At 37.1% G+C, this 20,993-nt stretch overlaps 2 protein-coding genes across 4 annotated transcripts; one reads left to right on the top strand and one right to left on the bottom strand.

Moving 5' to 3' along the window:
- The first annotated feature begins 801 nt into the window (after window positions 1-801).
- LOC110817076 (splicing factor 3A subunit) lies at window positions 802-5,343 on the top strand. Its single transcript, XM_022045472.2, has 4 exons — window positions 802-1,896; window positions 3,003-3,152; window positions 3,296-3,949; window positions 4,056-5,343. The coding sequence occupies exons 1-4, from the start codon at window positions 1,564-1,566 to the stop codon at window positions 5,073-5,075; spliced, it is 2,157 nt and encodes a 718-aa protein (XP_021901164.2). The 5' UTR covers window positions 802-1,563; the 3' UTR covers window positions 5,076-5,343.
- Window positions 5,344-6,074: 731 nt separating this feature from the next.
- LOC110817219 (5'-nucleotidase / magnesium ion binding protein) lies at window positions 6,075-20,916 on the bottom strand. Of its 3 annotated transcripts, none has more exons than XR_015814051.1 (10): window positions 20,759-20,916; window positions 20,468-20,594; window positions 20,043-20,103; window positions 19,833-19,965; window positions 9,957-10,080; window positions 9,145-9,201; window positions 8,972-9,068; window positions 7,256-8,524; window positions 6,655-6,715; window positions 6,075-6,227 (listed from the first exon to the last, which is right to left on the bottom strand). XR_015814051.1 is itself a non-coding variant. In XM_022045667.2 (10 exons), exons 1-10 carry the CDS (start codon window positions 20,833-20,835, stop codon window positions 6,159-6,161), a joined length of 1,014 nt encoding a protein of 337 aa, XP_021901359.1. In that variant the 5' UTR covers window positions 20,836-20,916; the 3' UTR covers window positions 6,075-6,158. The 3 variants fall into 3 exon arrangements, 1 of the variants encoding a protein (XP_021901359.1); XR_015814052.1 differs by having other exon boundaries at window positions 7,750-8,524; XM_022045667.2 differs by having other exon boundaries at window positions 8,317-8,524.
- Between the last annotated feature and the right edge of the window lie 77 nt (window positions 20,917-20,993).

Below are 20,993 nucleotides of genomic sequence, written 5' to 3'. Positions count from 1 at the left end.
ATTGTCAAAACCAAATGCATAAGCATGAATCGCTTGCCATTACTTTTGACTTTGAGACACCCTTGCGTCATCTTTTTCTTTCTTATTATTATTATTATTATATATACGATCTCAAAGCTTTTTGGTTTGGAATAAATTAAATTAATGCATGATCTATACGTCGATTTAGGTGCAAATTATTTATAATTTTACAAGTTTTAAAATTTTTATACAAAATAAAAAAAAATTAATGTACATTATACCCATTACTTTTAAATTTATATATTTAATTTAAAATTTTTTAGTTATTTAATATATAAAAATTAGTTTTGATTTATATTCCTATATGTCAAATAATAAAAGGTAAAAAATATTTAATTTTAATTAAATATAAAATTGATTTAGAATTAAAATGGTATTTTTATTTTTATTTATACTATATATTTTATTTCATGCTTATTCCATGAATTTGGAATTTGGAAAATTCAATCCAATCATTAAAATTATAAATGAATTTCGAAAAAATTTGAAATTTTGTTGGAAACACAACTTTAATGAAACATTGATATTAGTCAGTTCAAAATTCAATTTAATATTAATTTAAAAATGCAGAGAATTTCATTATAATTAACAATTATCTAGAAAATAATAATTGAGTCAGTTTACAAGCATAGCAGGAGATTTAGAATGTAGTGAATTATCCCTTGTTTGATGTAATTTAAATTTAAATTTTTAGTAAAAATAATTTATTTCCTATATTTCTATTAAGTTTTAAATATAAATATAAATATAAATACATGTAAAATTTTAAAATTAAATACATAAAAATATAAAAAAATTAATAATCTATATAAGATAATTTCAGTTTAACCAGTGTGTTGCGGAGATAAATGAGGAACAGATACAGGGTTGACCAGTAGAAGAAGTAAACAGAGGAGAAGGAAGCAAGCACTTTAGAATTGAATGATGACATTTAAACACAGCTCGGATCGGCTCGGCTCAGCTCAACTGTATAGAAAAGTTAGTTCTTCGAATTATTAATCTTTCAAAAAGCCAGCTCGGCTCGACTCGGCTCGGCTCAGAGAGACATTTGTTCGTCCGGTTATTTATTTTAAATCCGGCCGGCTTTTCCTTTTCCTTCTGCTCCTTTTAAATCTGTATGTCGTAAACAACGAACGGCACATTCCACTATTTGCTAAACAAACAAAACGACACTTCAAATTTCAAAAATCCAAAAAGGGCAAAAGATATCTATTCAATTTAATTTTGTTTACTCTAAATCTCATCATCATTCTCCAAGATCCAAACAGCACCATACCCATTTCCTTTTCCTTCTCTTTTTTCCATTTTCTACAAAGTCAAATTCATTTGTTTTTTTTTTCTTCTTTTGGTACTTCTTATACACTTACCATATATGTTCAATGCCCATTTCCTCTAAGAATCTGTTCTTACCCAAATAATCCTGATACCAAATCATGAAATCAAACCTTACCCAGTTCAGCGGATTGGCTTTTCTTTCTTGCGTGTGTTGATTTTGGGATAATGTTGAGATAAGTTTCTGTGTCTTAGTCCCTGGTGGTGAGAATGATGAAGTGGCGACCATGGCAACCACTGTTAATCTCAAGAAAAATGGAGGTGGGTATTGTTGTCAATCGAGTTGAAGGTCTGAATTCGGGCGAATCTGGCGGGGAGAAAGAGGTGAGGAGAAGGTTTGTGGTTCGGATTAACTGGACGGGTCAAAAGAGTGTGGGGTTAAGTTCGTTGAAACGCTCGATCAGGAGGAATATAACAGAGGAAGGTGAGTGCTCGGGCGATGGAATCGTCGAGTGGAACGAGGAGTTTTCAACCCTATGTTCTTTCTCTTCTTATAAAGACGGCGTGTTTTTGCCATGGGAGGTTGTTTTTACAGTTTTTAATGTGAGTTTTCGTGCTCTTCGCCTCTGATTCTTCTTCTCTCTCTCTCTCTCTCTCTCTCTCTCTCTCTCTCTCTCTCTCTCTCTCTGTTTTTATTATTACTTATGTTGATATATCCAGATTAATTTTTGTTATGTTGTTATCTTATGTTGCTCTGTTTAACTTTTGAAATCATCATTGGGTATTGCATCTTCTGTTTCAATTATTTTATTCCATTGATTATTTCTGAATGGATTTTTCCAGTTAAAAGATTTTCTCTCCCAAAATACTGATGATGAAGATTTCATAGTTGAAACTTTCTGTTGAAACAGAAGATGCACTTGTGTGGATTCATCAACGCTATCCAATGGTTTTGTCCTTTTTTTCAAAAACTCTTTTTTTTTTTTTGGTAGAAAGATACAGTTTTGTGCTACAGAAAGAAAATATGCCAGAGGGAAGAAACTCAATAAGAAAAGCTGACAAAAAGAATAATTTGTTTCCTGAAGCTTTCTTTAAATAATTAAAAGCAATAAAAAACATATATACTTTTGGAATTTTCTGCAAATCTTTTAATGCAGTTAAAAAGGAATTGGGATCTAATAATATCTGCTATAAAAATGTTGAAAGATGTTCATACAACATAAATCAATAATGTTCTATAACGTTAATACTCATTTTAATGGCAGTTTAGAGTGTTTGGAATTACTAGGTGATTACAGACAGCTTTAAGCTATGAGATTTTAGTTTGGTAGCACAAAAACAAGATAGAAGTAACAAAAGAAAGTAGACAATAAGCTGCTAATTTTAAATTTTAGATTTTTTTTATTTAATAAATTTACTTAATTACATTCTCAGTGTCTCTTAAAATTAAGATAATATAATAATAAAATATTTATGATAAGTAAATATATTTTATTAATATTTTAAAAAAACTGTTAGTTTTATATTCAGTGTTTCATCTAAATGAGTAATAAAAGAAGTAGCATAAAGTACTACATTGCTTTCAAGTATTTTTTTATTTTGAGTAATCACAAGTACTCTCTTAGTTTAGTGAATGCTTTTTGGACAAGTAGTGCTACAATGTATATAAAAAGTACTTATGAAATGATGTTTTTGTTTATAATGACTAGAGTTTGAACCATGATCCAAGGAACAAAACCTCCATTGTTGGAACTGCATCTTTGAACCTTGCAGTATTTGCTTCCTCAACTGAAGAGAAAGAAGTTAAAGTTCCTCTGGTGGTTCCTGGTAGCAACATCAAGGCTTGTCCAATTCTTCTTGTAAGTATACATTTAACATGCTTTTGCTCATATGCTTCTTAATTCTTAATTTTCTCCTAGCAACATGATTCCTTTATTAGTTTTGATGCTAATTGCTATATGATTCCTTCTTTTATCTGAGTAAAAATGCAATGGTGCTGCAGCTATCGCTCAGGTTAACTGATCAAGAATCTCCAAAGCCAACGCGTAGATTGGTACTACCTGTTCTGTTGTCTCCTTGTTCTCCAAGAGCTTTTGCAGCAGAAGAAAGTAAAGAAGGGTTAAGAAAAGTCAAGTTGTTTACAAGCTGTGTATCATACCAAGGAGCAAAGAATGAGACGACTGTGCACCATCACAAAGAAGTCAGTGGTAGAAGGAGCTTTGACGGAGGTGAGGATCCCGAGTATAATTATCCATTTGATACAGATTCACTCGATGATGCTGAGGGAGAATCAGAAGAGAGTAGTGAAGGTTCTAGTGGTCAGTCAATCAGTTACAAAACATTGGCTCATGCAAACTGGTTTGGAGGATCACTGCACTCCAGTATGAATTGTAAGGATGAGAGTTGGATTTACTATAGCAGCCACAGAAATGATTTACGCTTCCATGTCGAGAATTCAGATGCAGCAATACTTGATCAATCTTCACAGGAAGGTTCAAAACGCAGAATTTTATCTTGGAAGAAGAGACAATTGAGCTTCAGATCTACTAAACCCAAAGGGGAGCCTCTTCTTAGAAAAGATTATAGAGAAGAAGGCGGTGATGACATTGATTTTGATCGAAGGCAGCTTGGTTCCTCCGATGAGTCAAGTTTTGGGGTACATGTCTAACCTTTTGATACTCTTGACTGAGCATTTCATTTGGTTCATTAATTGGTTCAAATACCTATCATCAATTTTTTAAGTTTTTCTTTTTCCCTTTCAGTGGTACAAGTCAGATGGTTCCACAACTACTCGAACATCAGACTCCGAATTTGGGGATGACAACTTTGCTGTTGGCAGCTGGGAGATGAAAGAAATTATCAGTCGTGATGGACTCATGAAGCTTAGAGCGCAGGTGTTTTTTGCTTCAATTGACCAAAGAAGTGAACGTGCTGCTGGGGAGAGCGCATGCACAGTCCTCGTTGCTGTCATTGCCAATTGGTTGCAATCCAACAGAGATGAAATGCCAATTAAGTCTGAATTCGATAGCCTAATTAGACTAGGATCTCTAGCATGGAGAAATCTCTGCAAGAATGAAGACTATCGAGAACGTTTTCTTGATAAGCACTTTGATCTCGAGACAGTCATTGAAGCTAAAATTCGTCCCCTCACTGTAGTTCCAGAGAAGTCATTCATTGGATTCTTTCATCCAGAAGGATCAGAAGATGGAGGGTTTGACTTTCTTCACAGTGCAATGTCTTTTGACAGTATTTGGGACGAACTCAGTCATCAGGAATCTGAACTGGAAAGTAATATCCAGCCCCTGGTCTATATTGTCAGCTGGAATGATCATTTTTTTATCCTGAAGGTAGAGAAGGATGCGTATTACATTATTGACACACTAGGGGAGAGACTGTACGAGGGATGTAATCAGGCCTATGTCTTGAAATTCGACAAAGACACAGTAATTGAACAAATTCCTAACAACAACAGTAACTCATCAAATGAGAACTCCAATGATAAGAAGCCAGATGCATCAAAAAATATTGTAAACGAGGGAGCTCCAGATCTTGCCCTTAAGTCGGAAACAAGCGCGAACTCAGTTGTTGTGTGCAGAGGTAAGGTGTCATGCAAGGAGTACATCAAGAGCTTTCTAGCAGCAATCCCAATAAGGGAATTGCAGGCTGATATGAAGAAAGGTTTGAAGGGATCCGTGCTTCATCATCGTCTCCAGATTGAGTTCCATTATGCCCAGTTCTTACAGCCTGCTATCGACTGTGCAATAGAAGAAGCGGAAAGGTGATTTGCAGATAAAGTTTTTGTCATATAAAGTGACCCACATGGAATTGTATATTCTTCCATATTTGTGATCATTCAACTCTTCTTTGTCACGCAATAATGCTGCATGGTGATGCACTTTTATTAAGAGGGTTTAAAAATAAAAGAATTTATTTTTGTACAGGGGTGGTTTCATTCCATTTGTAAGGCAGCAAGTGGAATCATAAACCTCAAATTGTCTTTTCAATTAAAGACATTGCAATTTATTATTGAGGTTAGACCCTTAGTCTGAACCAGATTTGATGCAATTTTGAAGGACAGACAAGACTATGGCCTACAGACTACAGTGACTGGCAGCACTGTGGCTAAGACACTTGATTAAGAAAGAAGAAAGAACTTCAGTTGATGCTCAAAATCTAAGCTGGACCAAATAAACATTACCTGTGTGAAACTTAATAAAAATTTAAACTTAATATAATGATACAAAAATTTGAAGTGCATTATTTTTATTTCATATAAAATTTATTATAAAATTAATTTTCATTATCTTTTAAGCTAAGTGTAAACTTTTAAATAATTTCGCAAAAACTATTTATTTTGTCCAAAGGTAGCCTTAGAAAGGCAAATGTTTACTTCTTTCACAACAAATAGTACAAGAATATTTTCTTGGAATTTAATCACATCCCTCCTCCGAACATCAGTACAACCATCAAAAACGAAATCTTCAAAACCAGCCCCCTAATCACCAAGAAAATTAAAAGAATTTAGAGTAGGTCTAGTGTTTCTACCTTCTTTTTGCACAAAATCAATAGTAATAAGATGTATGTTGTGATTTCACCTGATTGATCTACAGATATCAAACTCCTAAGTAGATCAATAACTCCAATATCCAGCAATTTCATTCAAAATATTGCCAAGGCATTTGCTTCAGGTGGCTATGGCCTAAAAGACTTGGATGAATAGGTGTGGCTGCAGCCTAAGACTTGGAAAATTCATCCGATCATTACTCTTTTAGAAGAATCTCTTTTCATGTGTAGGTATGTGACATTCTGCAGTTGCCATCAGTCACCACCGACTTCCTAAACAAAGTAGCAAGTCGAAAATAAGGTCATAACTTGGCTTCTGTTGGGAACAACCGAGAGACAAGGTCAACCACTCCCCATATTGGAGCATCATTCTGCAACAACAGCATGAATGTTGGAAGTTACACATAGAGCATTTACCAGAAGGGTTTCTCTTCTTTCTTATCCTTGGCTCACTCTATCCCCAAACACAATTACCATATTGCTAGGCAGATTTGTCATATAATGCATGTCTTAACCCGAAATCAACCAAGGTAGAAAAGGATAAGCTAACTGGAATTCAGATTCAACTGTGTTTCTAAAACCAATTAGAGGGAGGTCCAAGGCTATTAACTAAGACAAAAAGAAAAAGAACTATTTGTTGTTAAAAAAATCCAAAATGCAATTTTTTGAGTCGCAGTTCAATTAATGAGTTTCTACATCAACATGATTACTTCCACAGCCTCCACTCACCCCTCTCGACACTCAAAAGAAAACAACAATAACCAAAAAACGGGGAGAATGAATACAAAAGCATCTCACCAGATAAACAATATCAAAGGCATCGCGATAACGATCAAGATTTTTCTCAATGTTGTCATTCCTAACAAAAAAGAGCAGTTTATAAGATAGTGCATGTCAACTAAGTTATCATATATCTAGAAGATAATCACAACCAAAACCAGAAACTGAAAGCAAACAAACAGCCGTGACAATCAGAATGTAGGAAGCAACATAGGCAGAGAGCACAGAACAGAAAAATTCTATTAACTCCATTCAGACCAAACTTAAATCTGGATGCAAGCAAAACTTTCAAGCTAAAATTTGAAATGGAAGAATGTTGGCAATTGATAGTTTGCGAGTCAGATAACCAGACAAATGTAAGTTCAAAACAGAAAAAATCATGAGAACAAAATCAAACTGCCATCAGAAGACTGTAAGTTCAGGACAAAAGAAAAAGGGCTTCCAAAACAGTGTATTAATTTATGGGATTGAAAACATGAAATAAAGTATATAAAGTAGCTAGTTCTGGAAGACTCATTCTTGAACTGTGGGATGCAGGGAAATAATCATGTAGCTAAATGAAAGTAGTTAGGAAAACGAAAGCTTCAAATTTATTGCTGAATGAAGTAAATGGAATCACCTCGCAAACTGTTTCTGTAATCATAAGGGTACAAATCTAAATTGGGATTAGTTGGCTCGTAGACGCAGACTGAAATCTAACAAAGACAAGCAGATGAAAGTTGATAGCTTATCTATCTGTTTCTGACTAGTTCAGATGAAAAAGCTGTGTATGAAGGCCATTGAAGATGAGTCATAACCAGGAGAAGTTAAAAACCTCACAGAAAATACAGCTTAAATACAATGAAGTTGATAGAAAAACATGTGGAGACAAATATTTCTCACTTGACTCTGTGCGGCCTTAATTCTCAGCAAGCTGTGACTCCATATGAATCATTTCGTTGCTTGACCCCATTTAATTATATTAGGACTTGAATCCCATATCAAATGCACGCAACTCTATTGTGGGGTTTATAGAAGTTTAGACTCTCCGATCGTAATAGTTAGTTTTAAACATGTTGTTCTTCTAAACTCATGTTAATGGTATCAGTCTATCAGAGCCCTCCACCACCATACCTAGTTGCAATTGTGCAGCATAGATGGTGACCCCAAAAATTGCAGTTAATGCAGAGCAGGCCCGCATGGTTGCTGAAGTCTGTCTGCAAAGTTGTGGTGGATTATTATGTGTTATTTGTTAAGTATAAGACTTGGATCCCACATCGAATATTCCCACTTCGCTATACGGTTGATATCAGTTCGCTCCAATTTTAGTAACTATGTTTTTGAGATGTGCTTATCTTAAAGTCCTATTAGAACTGAAATTTCTGATATTTGCTGGTGCAGTAAATTCTTTAGCATTTCAATCCATGTTATTTTAGGTCAACCATTTCCCTGTTTTGATATCTTCCCATTTGGAGCAACTCACTGTTTTGGAACTAGGACATCTTTAGCATGTCAAAATCATCTTAAACAACCTTCTCTGAACTTATTCTCAATAGATGCCGCCTTCAGCTTGTTTTCGGATGCTGTTCCATATAGAGAGAAGGCAACCATGTTTTTGGAAAATATATTATCAATTAACCACAGATATATATAAGTCAAGAATCGATATCATCTGACAGCAAGTAAATCTAATATACTCACTGAAACCCAACAGATATTCGAGTCTCATAAGTTAAACCATCAGACATTCCCAAATCTCCAATATGATCACCAAGAAGCAGGACATTGGTTCTCTGCTTCACAGAAGCATTGTCATTCATCGGCCCATTAGCATCCCCTAAATGATCATGAAGAGGAGCAGCCATATCAAGAGCATGCTCATTTTTATTCATACTGTGGATTGTCTTCCCTGTACACATATTGGTGTTAAAGCAAAAGTCAACAGAAAGCAAAAATGCACAGCAACAAAAGATATATTTTTTGAATTCCTACAATATCTTATTTGGATAAGAACATTAAAATAAGAGTCTAAAACATAAGTATCCATCCAAACATGATTCAGTGTGATGGATCTCTCCAGCTTTTTTGCAAAGAATTACCTATTCTGGATGATATATGTAAATTGTTTTGCATAATTGTGGCTACTAGTGCAAGATACTCCTCTTTCAAGCCATAAGATGGTGTTGCAAATTATAAGACAAGTTCTTGTGTCACTCCTTGGAAGAGTAACACCAACAGAAATATCTTAGAAGAGCAAACCAATAGAAGTATCAAGAACATTTCTTGAACAGCAGACTATCTCATCAAATATATCATCCATAGAAGTATCATTTAAGTCAACAAGCACTGAGGGTACCTTTAAAAGATATGAGGCGACCATTGTCATCAAATACCATTCGGTTTGACACAATCTTAATGTTTTTAAAGTATCTGTGAACTTTCTGCCTCAGGACCTAGCTCATTGAGAAAATTGGTCAATGCATGAGAGGACTGCATAAAAATGATGCATTATGTAAGTTTATAAGCTACCTCCTCTATGATGTCTGCAAGCCCAGCTGAAAAAATAAGAACTGGAATCTCTCTTTCCTGCATGATTATAAGAGACATGGTAAATGGCAAGAACTTCACATGAATAGTGCTGGTTGATAGTTAACTCTCTACATGTTATACATAGTGGAAGCCCTTTGCCTTATATTGCTACAATAAGTGTAACTTTGAAGGATCAACTATGTTAAAATATGCAACAAAAATTACAAATATGAAGTTGACACAAGTTTTGAGGAAAGATATGTGGAATAAAGTATCTTATCCTCAAGTACAAATGGCATGATGAATCAGATGAGGTGGAATACAGAACAATGCCTGGTACTTATAGTAAGAAGCTAATGCCTCTATATTGTCCACTCCTTTGAAAAACATAGGCATGTATTGTTTATTTCTTTTCTTTTTCCTGACATTTCTTGGATGATATTGCAGAATGTGGCTTCAATGGTTCCAGAAAGAAAAGGATAGTGATTTAGAAAGACATGAAAAAAGAAATCTCAAGATTACATTAAGTTACTGTCAATAAACTGAGCACAAAAATGAACAATTTTTTGTTTCATGTCTATCTAGTTAAAAATGTCCATAAGCTAATCCAATCTCTATAGTTGAATATGCAAACTCATCCATAAATTTGATTAAAAAAAAAGAAAAATTAAGAATAACATAGTTTATGAAGAAATGAGATAGAAATGGAAAGAATTTTCATGTCAAGTGCTTGGCTAGTTGAGGGCACTATCAGTGTTTCACCCATACTCCTAGCTAAAGCTCAGAAGATTGCCATAGAAAGAGAGAATTACCTCCAGAAATTCAAAGAGTTCCACTACACCCTCTCTAAAAGCAATGTAGGCACTAGCAACAGAACTCTTTATTGCATCATATGTAAGGCCTCCCTCAATAAGCAGATCATGTGTTTTACCCCACCTGCATTAAATAAGTTAAATGTTTATGTAATATCCAGAATTAATTTTAATATATTTAAAATTAATATATAAAATATAATTTTTAAATTTTTATTTAATATAAAAATGAAGAAAATAGGTAGATGATAAAATTGAAAACAATTTTGAAAAAAATGAGTGAAAATTTAGATTTTGCAGGTGTTTTTGAAAGAAAAATTGGAAGATAAGAGTCAAAATGCAATATACGAAAAATGTGTCACGTAAGGCCGCCCAGTTAGCAGTCCTGACAAACCGGAGCGCGCAGCATGGCAAGGCGCGCTGGCACGGTGCCACGCGGGAGGTCACGCAGGCAATCCACGTGCCTGCGATCGTACGGTCTGGATTTGTTCCTATACGTGTGGACGATTCGGATTTGTTCTCTCTTTAAACGCGATCGTACGGTTTAGATCAAATCGCGATGAACGGTTCTGATTCATTTCCTATTTAAACGCGATCGGACGGTTCAGATCAAACGCGATAGATGGATCAGATTAAAAGGAGACGAATATAAAATACCTCACTTCACACCAAATCCTAACTCTATTCGCCAGACCTCCCCGTCGGAGAAGAAGAACCAGTCGCCGGGAAGGGGGCCAACCGCCGCCCGCCGCCATGCCGGAGCCATCTCCGACCGCCAAAAGAGGTAAAAAAAATTTTATTTACTCGAAATTCGATTTTGAACACCCCATGGCCAAATCGGAGTAAAAGGACCAGCGGATAAGCCGGAAACCGCGAAAAAAATAAAAAAAATCGCATCCAATGAGGCTCTTCTCGATTCTCGTTTCGTGTAATTTTTCCATCATTATATTGACCATTTTGTTTCCCACAGGTTGACCGAAGAAAAACACCCAACCGCAAAGGTGAGCTGGCAGAGCCGCCGCACCGGAAAACCCCGTTGTCGGTAAGTTTCTATTTTTCGAATTTTTTGGGCCAACTGAGACCCCTTAACGTATTTTTCGCAGGAATGAGTACAAAACCATTCGAAATCGGCCGAAACTTGCCGAAAATGGCCAATCTGAGGCAAATCGCCGTCGTGCCAGAATCCCGAAATTGGCCAGAAAAGATTTCTAACACCGATTTTGGATTTTTGGGGTATTTTTAAATACTTGAAGCGTGTTTTAATGTTTAAAGAAAATTCAGAGAACTCGGGGACCGCTAGTAGGCGCAGCTAAAAGTTTAGCGTTTGGACATCGATTCGAGTAAGAATCCCTCACTCTATTCCCTATTATGGAATTGAAATTTAATTATAAATAATGTGGTATTTTGTACAAATTAGGAAATCTTGATGATTAATTATAGGTTACTAATGGAGCCAGAACCGGTTATTTTTCACTTTTTATCCTATTTGATTGATTTTACAGTTTTTAATACATGATAATACGCTGGAGTTGGTAAGATAATTTAGTTGTGTTTCCTTAATGCATGTATTGCTTGTTTTGCGTGATTTACAATTAAATTATAAAACTAAAAATTAAATGTAAATGAGAAATTGTTTGATTAAGTGAGTGAATGAATGGTAGTCTTACTGAATATGTTGGGAGATGATGGGCGGACTGAGTACATAAGAAACCCTACCGTGAACGCTGCCTCATACCGGATGGGGTATGGATGATTGGTACTTTGGCGGTCATACCGAACGGGGTACGGGGACGGTCCGTTTCACCCTTATACCGGACGAGATATTGAGAGATAGTATTTTTGGCACTCATACCGGACGGAGTATGGAGACGGTCGGTTAATTGAAAATGTTGAATAAAGGTTCACGCATAGTGGGGATATCCCTATGAACCTCCATGGATACCAGTAGACAAATAAAAAGGAAAAATTGTTATTCTGTTTAATTGTACATGAGATTATGATATTGTTTGTGTTATTGCCTCTATACGTCAGTTTTGTAAATTTCACTACGGTAAGTGTACAATAAATGATTTTACTTATGATAAATAAATTTACTTAAAATAAGAGGTTCATTAGTTGTTTTCATGATTTTTACCAACCTTCATTTCTATATCGGTGAGTAGCGTAACATTCTTGCTGGACTATTATAACTCACTCTTTCATTAATTATTTCAGATCAAGATGACCAAGATCTAGATCCTGAACCACAAGAAGGTTGCGAGTAAAATATTCAATTTGTTTACTTTTCATTTATTTTTTGATTATTAGTTGTTCTTTTAAAATTGTCATTCTCGTAAACCTATTGGGTATTCTGAATTATTGTGTAAGGAATGTAAACCCTAACGCTATTATTTCGCTTCCGCACTTAATTTATAATTTACTAAGAATGTAAACCCTAACACTATTATTTCGCTTCCGCACTTAATTTATAATTTACTTCCTTTCAAGTTCCGGGTCATTACAGTTGGTATCAGAACCACATTTCTCGAAACCATTCCTTACACAAAAATCCTAGAAAACATCAAATAATGAATTATCACTCAATTATTACTTATGAAATGCAGGTACAGATAGATGAGGAGAGAAAGACCCCCATTAAACCGAGCAGCCCGGGAGGGTTCACTTTGAGAGGATGTTAACCGATTATTTGAAATGCTGAAAAGACTCAACGCTGCCCAGCAGGCCTGGGAGGAAAAAAGAGAGCTACCTGACCCTCTTTCGCTACCACAGGTTAAGCCACCCCTGCAGCGGGAGAATCCTAAGCCACCTCGGTACGACCCTGCTCTTTCACAGTACCATCCGGCACCACCATAATTTCATCTGGTGCCCCAACTATAGTACCATCCGGAGCCACCATAGTATAGCCCAGTGTCCCAACCGCGTCACCCGGCACTATCACAGTACAATCCGACGCCTCCACCGTATCATCCAGTACCACCACAGGGCCATCTAGTCCATCCCCAGCACAATCCAGTCCCTTTCCCACGGGACCCAGTTCCTCCCATGATGGACCCAAACTACATTGAGAGATATAAAACACTAAACCCATCTACTTTTGCAGGGAGATCTTCATTTGAAGAGATCGAGTACTGATTAGCTGAGACAGAGACGACCTTCATGACTCTTGGGGTGATTCCTGAATAGAGAGTTATATTTATCACCTTCATGACTCTTGGGGTGATTCATGAACAGAGAGTTATACTTGCCACCTACATGCTGGTGGGAGAGGCAGGCCGCTGGTGACAACTCAAGCAGACCACCCTGCACGTTTCAGTCACTTGGGAACAATTCTTGATGGCCTTTAATGCAGAGTACCTACCAGAACATTTCCGACATCTGAAAGAAATAGAATTTGCACACCTGATCCAGGGTGACATGACTGTATCAGAATATGTCTGAAAGTTCCTAAAGTTTGGCCGATATTCCCCTAAGAGTATGATGGATGAAGACAGAAAGGCAAGAAGGTTCGAGTGGGGCTTCCATCCTGATATCAGACAGCAGCTGTATGTATTCGAGCTTAGTACTTACTAGGCTGTTCTGGCCAAAACACAACTAGTAGAGAGGAACCTTCACATTTTTCCTCCAGCAGTAGAGAACCTCAGGCCTCCGGTTTCACACCGTAGACCAGCACCTACTGCATCTGTTCAGCAGAACAAGAGGACTAGACCAATGACTCAGGCTCTTCATCAGATTCCAACAACAGGACGCGGCAAGACTTGCCAACACTGTGATAAGAGTAATGAGGACCAACCCTATTATCGCTTCAACAATACCTGCTGCATATGTAGGAGTGTCCTAGCATTACACGAGGGAGTGTCCGAGGAATCAGAACTAGACCAGACCTCCAATCCAGAACATGGCTTACAACTTCACTCAGCAGGATGTAGAGGCCAACCCAGACGTGATACATGGTACGTACATTATTTGTAATCATCTTGCACATGTTTTGATTGATACTGGTGCCTCACATTCATTTATTTCACATACTTTTGCATCAAATTTAAATGTATTACTTGAAAGACTTGATTTTGTACTGTTTGTATCTACTCCTGGGAGTAGGACACTACTGGGGGAGATTATATACAGAGCCTGTGTCATAAATATAACAGATAAAAAATTGAGTGTGGACTTAATAAAGATTGACACGGGGGGACTTTAATGTAATCCTATGAATGAACTGCCTACTGGCGTATCACGTCACCGTAGATTATTTTTATAAGAAACTTGTATTCAACCCTTCTAATGAGAAGTCATTTAGAAATTAATAAAATTATTTTACATATGTTCCCTCATAGCAAATTTTCCTACTATCAAGTGCTTTAAGCCGACTGTTTTTTCTAACTAGGCAAATCTAAAAAAAAATTTGTATTCAAGAGATTCCGGTAGTCCGATACTTTCCAGATATGTTCCCGAATGAATTACCTGGATTGCCAGTGGACAGAGAAGTTGAATTCACCATAAACCTTCAGCAAGACACTTAGTCTATTTCGGTTGCCCCTTACCGCATGAGTCGTGTTGAGATGAAGGAGTTGAGAAAACAGATCAATGAATTGCAGGATAGTAGATTCATCCGACATAGTGTGTCCCTTTGGAGTGTCGAAGTCACATTCGCAAGAAAGGAGGATGGGACATTAAGGTTATGTATTGACTACAGAGGACTGAACATGGTCATGATCAATAACAAGTACTCATTCCTCAGGATTGATGACCTTTTTGATCAGTTGCAGGGTGCCAAAGTCTTTTTCAAAATAGATTTGCATTCAGGTTACCATCAGGTAAGGATCAAGATAGAAGACATTCCCAAAACAGCTTTTCGGACCAGGTACGGATACTATGAATTCTTGGTCATGCCATTTGGACTGACCAACGCACCAGCCATCTTCATAGATTTGATGATAAGGTTTTCAGACAATTCCTGAATCAGTTCGTTATTATATTTATCGATAATATCCTGATCTATTCAAAAAGCAGAGAAGAGCATGTTCACCATCTCACTCAGGTTTTACAGGTCCTCTGAGAAAAGAAGTTGTATGTAAAGCTGAGCAAGTGTGAGTTCTGTCTCGAGCAAACTACTTTCCTAGGGCACATCATATCAAGTGGAGTCTCAGTGAACCCCGAAAAGGTTGAGGCAATGCTCGGCTGAGAAAAATTAACTTCGGTCAAGGAGATTCGTAATTTTCTGGGAATGACAGGTTATTACCGCATATTTGTGGAAGGATTTTCTAGTCTACCTACTTCTTTGACTCGACTCACAAAGAAGAACATCAAGTTTGAGTTGAACGAAAACTGTGAAAGAAGTTTTTCAGAATTAAAGAAGTGATTGACTACTCCACCTGTGTTGGCTTTGCCGAGTAGAACAGATGGATATACAGTTTATAGTGATGTCTCTTACCTGGAGTTGGATTGTATTCTGATGCAGTATGGAAATGTCATAACCTATGGGTCCAGTAGTTGAAAAGTCATGAGAAAAACTACTCCACCCATGACTTAGAACTTGCCACGATTATTCACGCCTTGAAGACTTGGCGCCATTACTTGCATTGAGAGACCTTTCAGATCTACACCAACCATAAGAGCTTGAAACACATATTCACTCAGATCTCAACATGCGTCAAAGAAGATGAATAGAACTCCTCAAGTACTATGATTGCAACATCTTGTATCACCTGAGTAAGAGCAGCGTGGTACCCGACGCACTCAACAGAAAAAATGCAGGTATATTAGCTCACCTAATGGTTTCAGAATGCAGGGGAATATGGGCCATAACAGTTACAATTTCAGGACCTGAAGAGAGTCACATGTTTGGCCCACCTGACTGTTCAACCTGAGTTGATTCATAAAATAAAGGAAGTCTCATCCGCTGATTCCACCCTAACAGCTCTCAAAAAAGATGCAGAACAGGGAAGTAATTCAAAATTTCGAGTCTCTGCTGATAGATTACTTAAATTTCAGGACAAGCTGTGTGTTTCAGGTGACAGTGAGCTAAAAAGGGACATCATGACAGAGGCTTATATCTCAAAGTTTGTCATGGATCCCGAAAGTACTAAGATGTATCAAAGTATGCGATCCCGATTTTGATAGAACAGGATGAAGAGAGAAGTGACCGACTTTGTTTCCAAGTGTTTGGTATGTCAGCAAGTCAAGACAGAGTATCAATGCCAGGCGGGTTACTTCAGCCATTACCAATTCCAGAATGGAAGTGAAAACATATCGCAATGGATTTCGTGACAGGATTGCCTAGGGCACGCTCGGGACATGATGTCATTTAGGTAATTGTTGACCGCCTCACCAAGTCTTCTCACTTCTTAACCATCAGGATGACCGACCTCTTGAACAAGCTAACAAGAATGTATATCCGGGAGATAGTAAGGTTACATGGAGTGCCAGTAACAGTAGTGTCCGACAGGGATTTCAGATTCACTTCTCGATTCTGGTCTAGTTTTTAGCAAGTCATAGGAACGAACTATCCCTTAGTACTACATTCCACCCTCAGACTGATGGACAATCAGAAAGAACGATCCGCACACTGGAGGATATGTTCCGAACTTGTGTTCTTGACTTCAGGGGCCATTGGAATAATCATTTACCCCTAATAGAGTTCGCTTACAATACCAGCTACCAAGTAAGTATTGGCATGGCTTCGTACGAGATGTTGTATGGCCGCCCATGCAAACTACCGATTTGTTGGGAAGAGGTGGATGATAGAAAATTGTTTGGTCCAGATCTTGTGTAAGACACTACAGCCAAAATGGTTAAGATCAGGAAAAACATCCAGACGACTCAGAGCAGGCAGAAAAGTTATGCGGATAACCGGATGAGAGATTTAGAATTTGAGAAAGGTGATCGGGTGTTCCTTATGATCACTCCGTTCAAGGGAATCAGTAGGTTTGATAAGAGGGAGAAACTAAATTCTCGATTTATTGGACCATTTGAAATTTTAAACAGAATTGGCACCGCCGCCTACAGACTGATACTGTCTCCAGAACTTTACAAGATTCATAATGTATTTCATGTGTCCATGCTACGCAAATATAACCCAGACCCCTCTCACATTTTGACCCACGAGTCTCTTTCACTTCAGGAGAATCTGTCCTACGAGGAGGTACCGATCGGTATTGTGAACCGAAAGAGCAGAATACTCTGTAACCAGAAAATTTTCTTCGTTAAAGTCGTATAGTAGAATCACACACAAAGAGAGACCACATGGGAGTTAGAATCAGATTTTAAAACCCAGTATCCCCAACTATTTGATTGAATGAGAGAGAAAAATTTGAGAGATCAAATTTCTTTTAAGGAGGGGAGAGTTGTAATACCCGAAATTAATTTTAATATATTTAAAATTAATGTATAAAATATAATTTTTAAATTTTTGAATTTTTATTTAATGTAAAAATGAAGAAAAATATGTGGATGATGAAATTGAAAACAATTTTAGAAAAAAATAGTGAAAATTTAGGTTTTGGGGGTGTTTTTGAAAGAAAAATCAGAAACTAGGGATCAAAACCCAATTTAGGAAAAATATGCCACGTAGGGTCGCTCAGTCAGCAGCCCCGACAAACTGGAGCGGCTGCGTGGCAAGGCATGCTGGCGCGATGCCATGTGGGAGACCACGCGAGCAATCAGTGTGCCCGCGATCGGACGGTCCAGATTTGTTCTTGCGTGTGCAGAAAGTCCAGATCTGTTCTCTCTTTAAACGCGATCGTACGGTTCAGATCAAATTGCAATGAACGGTTTAAATTGATTTTCTATTTAAACGCGATCGGACGATTTAAATCAAACGCGATGGACAGTACAGATTAGAAGGAAATGGATGTAAATACCTCACTTCACACCAAATCCTACCCCTAACCGCCAGACTCCTCATCGGAGAAGAACTAGTCGCTGGGAATGGAGCTGACCGCCACCCGCCGCTGTGCTAGAGCCACCTCCGACCGCCAAAAGAGGTAAAAAAAATTTCATTCACTCGAAATTTCATTTTGAACACCCTCATGGCCAAATCGGAGCAAAAGGACCGGCGAATGAGTCGAAACCATAGGTAAAGCCCGACAGCACCGCGCGGAAAAAATAAAAAAACTGCCTCTGATGAGGCATTTCCCGATTCTCATTTTGTTTTTCACAGGTTGACCGAAGAAAAATGCTCAACCGCGAAGGTGAGTTGGCGGTGTCGCTGCACCGGAAAACCCCGCTGCCGATAAGGTTTTGTTTTTCGACTTTTTTTGGCCAACCGAGACCCCTTAACGTGTTTTCTCGCATGAATGAGTACAAAACAGGCCAAAATTGACCGAAACTGACCGAAAATGGCCAATCTAAGGTAAACCGCCATCGTACCAGAATCCCGAAATTGGCCGGAAAGGGTTTCTAACACTGATTTTGGATTTTTGGGGTATTTCTAAGTATTTGAAGTGTGTTTTAATCTCCGAAAAAAATTCAGGGAACCCATGGACCACTAATAGGCACAGCTAAAAGTTTAGCATTCGGATACCGATTTGGGTAAAAATCACTTATCCTATTCCTTGTTATAGAATTGAAGTTTAATTATAAATAATGTGGTGTTTTGTATAATTTAGGAAATCTCGATAATTAATCACAAGTTACTAATAGAGGCGGAACCGGTTATTATCCATATTTTATCCTGTTTGATTGATTTTACAGTTTTTAATACATGATAAGACGTTGGAGTTGGTAAGATGATTTAGTTGTGTTTCTTTGATACATGTATTGTTTGTTTTGCGTAATTTACAGTTAAATTGTGAAACTAGAAATTAAATGTAAACGGAAAATTATTTGATTAAGTGAGTGAATGAATGATAGCTTTACTGGATATCCTGAAAGATGGTGGACGGACCGAGTACATAAGGAACCCTACCGTAAACATTGTCTCATACCGGACGGGATATGCATGATTGGTACTTTGGTGGTCATACCGAACGGGGTATGAGGGCAGCCTATTTCACCCTCATATCAGACAGAGTATTGAGGGATAGTATTTTTGACGATCATACTGGACGGGGTATGGGAACGGCCGGTTAATTGAAAATGTTGAATAAGGGTTCACGCATAGTGGGGACATCCCTATGAACCCCCATGAATACCAGTAGATAGATAAAAAAGAAAAGTTGTTATTCTATTTAATTATACATGAGATTATAATATTGTTTCTGTTATTGACTCTATAAGTCAATTTTGGAAATTTCGCTACAGTAAGTGTACAATAAATGATTTTATTTATGATAAATAAATTTACTTATGATAAATAAATTTACTTAAAATAAGAGTTTCATTAGTTGTTTTCATGATTTTTACCAACCTTCATTTTGAGTAGTGTGACATTCTTACTGAGTGAGTGTAATTCACTCTTTCGTTAACTATTTCAGATCAAGAGAACCAAGATTTAGATCCCGATCCACAAGAGAGTTGCGATTAGAATGTTCAGTTTGTTTACTTTTCATTTACTCCTTCAATTATTAATTGTTCTTTTAGAAGGGTTATTGCCGTATTCCTATTGGGTATTCTAAATTATTGTGTAAGGAATGTAAAGTTTAACGCAATTATTTTGCTTCCGCACTTAATTTATAATTTACTTTATTTTAAGTTCCGCATCGTTACAGTTTCAACTCTTCAACTAATATGCAAAATATATGCGTGAATCGTTGCATTTATTTACATGGAAGAACAAGAACCAATCGATATACTATACCTCCTGCAAGCAGGAAGTCCGTTTTGTTTTCACTAAAAGGAACAGCAGTAGCTATCTACAAATATATAGTGGAATGAACTTGCAAGGACAAAAATTGTTGGGACACAGCAGTTTCAGTATTGAATGATCAAATTACATACCATTCTTCCATGAGTTTTGTTTTCTTCTCAATAGGGAGTGTTAGAGAATACTCAAGCGGGTGATAGTATTCATATAATGCCTGCCTCTTGGCATCATACTCCGGATTCCCTTGCTGCAGAAGGCCATGACTGGCTGCAGATGTTATTAGAGAAAACTGGAATAGAGTATGAAACAAAATCATAATAAGAACCGGAATCACAAAAACATACTTTGTCCTCGAGTCCCATTGATCCAATACCTCGTTAAAGTTGCATCAAAATCAGCAATTACCTGATAATCAAAACCCAAATAAACACAATGCCAGTAGAATCATGCAGACTGCGCATGCTACACATACTTCGAATTCCTACTAATAAACTATGACAAGTCATTATTCTAAATTCATACTTGGAAAAACCAATCCTCTAATATAGCACATCATTATTGTGGCACTGCACCTATATAGAAGATTAGAATATCTAGCAAAGATGAACAAATCCAAATGAGTACAATTAATATATTGGTATATACTAACATAAATATCTTTGTAAATCATTCCCGTCTTTTTTACGTATTGCAAGCAACGTATCAGAAGGTAAAGCCGCCAATTACAATACTTGAACAAGAAGTGAAACAAAAAAAAAGAACAATAAACCTGGAGTTTGGCCGCACCCGCGGCGCGAATTGCGGAAATTTTATTCTCCAGAGACTGTGGATCACCTATTACTGTGACCCCCGAGAGATCACGGCCTTCCATTTCACTACCCCGGCAATACCAAACCCTACAAAATCAGAGAAAGAATGCACATAAAAGTTACAACACACTGAGCAAAACTCCAGCTGGCGTAAAGTGAAGTAAGATATGTAGCGAAGCTTTTATGTGCAAATAAATTGTGTAAACACGCATGAGCCATGGGGTTTGCAGATAAAGTGAGGAAGGAAGCACCTGAGAGTGAAGTGAGAATAGGGAAGAATAAGCAGCGAATGGGAGAGAGTGAAGATACTTGGAAGACGATAACTCATCACAGCTGAAGCAACGAGATTCTCAAATAATAATTTAACTCTTTTACCAAAAAAGAAAAAACCCTCTCAATTAAATGTTATTTAGGTATTAAATAAGATAATATCAAAATTACATAATGTCTAAATTACGAAAAGTTACGAATTTTACCGAAGAAAAT

This window comes from Carica papaya, chromosome 8 (assembly GCF_054855325.1).
Source record: "Carica papaya isolate Zhongbai chromosome 8, ASM5485532v1, whole genome shotgun sequence".
In the NCBI taxonomy this organism is placed as follows: Eukaryota; Viridiplantae; Streptophyta; class Magnoliopsida; order Brassicales; family Caricaceae; genus Carica; species Carica papaya.
The sequence above is the reverse complement of the archived record's forward strand: the minus strand, read 5'-3'. Positions and strand labels throughout refer to the sequence as shown.

Bases quoted from the DNA above. Each gene is read 5' to 3' on its own strand.
- LOC110817219 (XM_022045667.2), bottom strand. From the start codon at position 20,835: ATGAGTTATCGTCTTCCAAGTATCTTCACTCTCTCCCATTCGCTGCTT. The intron at 20,595-20,758 runs GTGCTTCCTTCC...CTGATTTTGTAG, and splicing joins TATTCTCACTTCACTCTCAG to GGTTTGGTATTGCCGGGGTA. The intron at 10,081-19,832 runs GTATGTAATTTG...TATTTAATGCAG, and splicing joins ACAAAACTCATGGAAGAATG to GTGGGGTAAAACACATGATC.
- LOC110817076 (XM_022045472.2), top strand. From the start codon at position 1,564: ATGATGAAGTGGCGACCATGGCAACCACTGTTAATCTCAAGAAAAATG. The intron at 3,153-3,295 runs GTAAGTATACAT...ATGGTGCTGCAG, and splicing joins AGGCTTGTCCAATTCTTCTT to CTATCGCTCAGGTTAACTGA. The intron at 3,950-4,055 runs GTACATGTCTAA...TTTCCCTTTCAG, and splicing joins CCGATGAGTCAAGTTTTGGG to TGGTACAAGTCAGATGGTTC.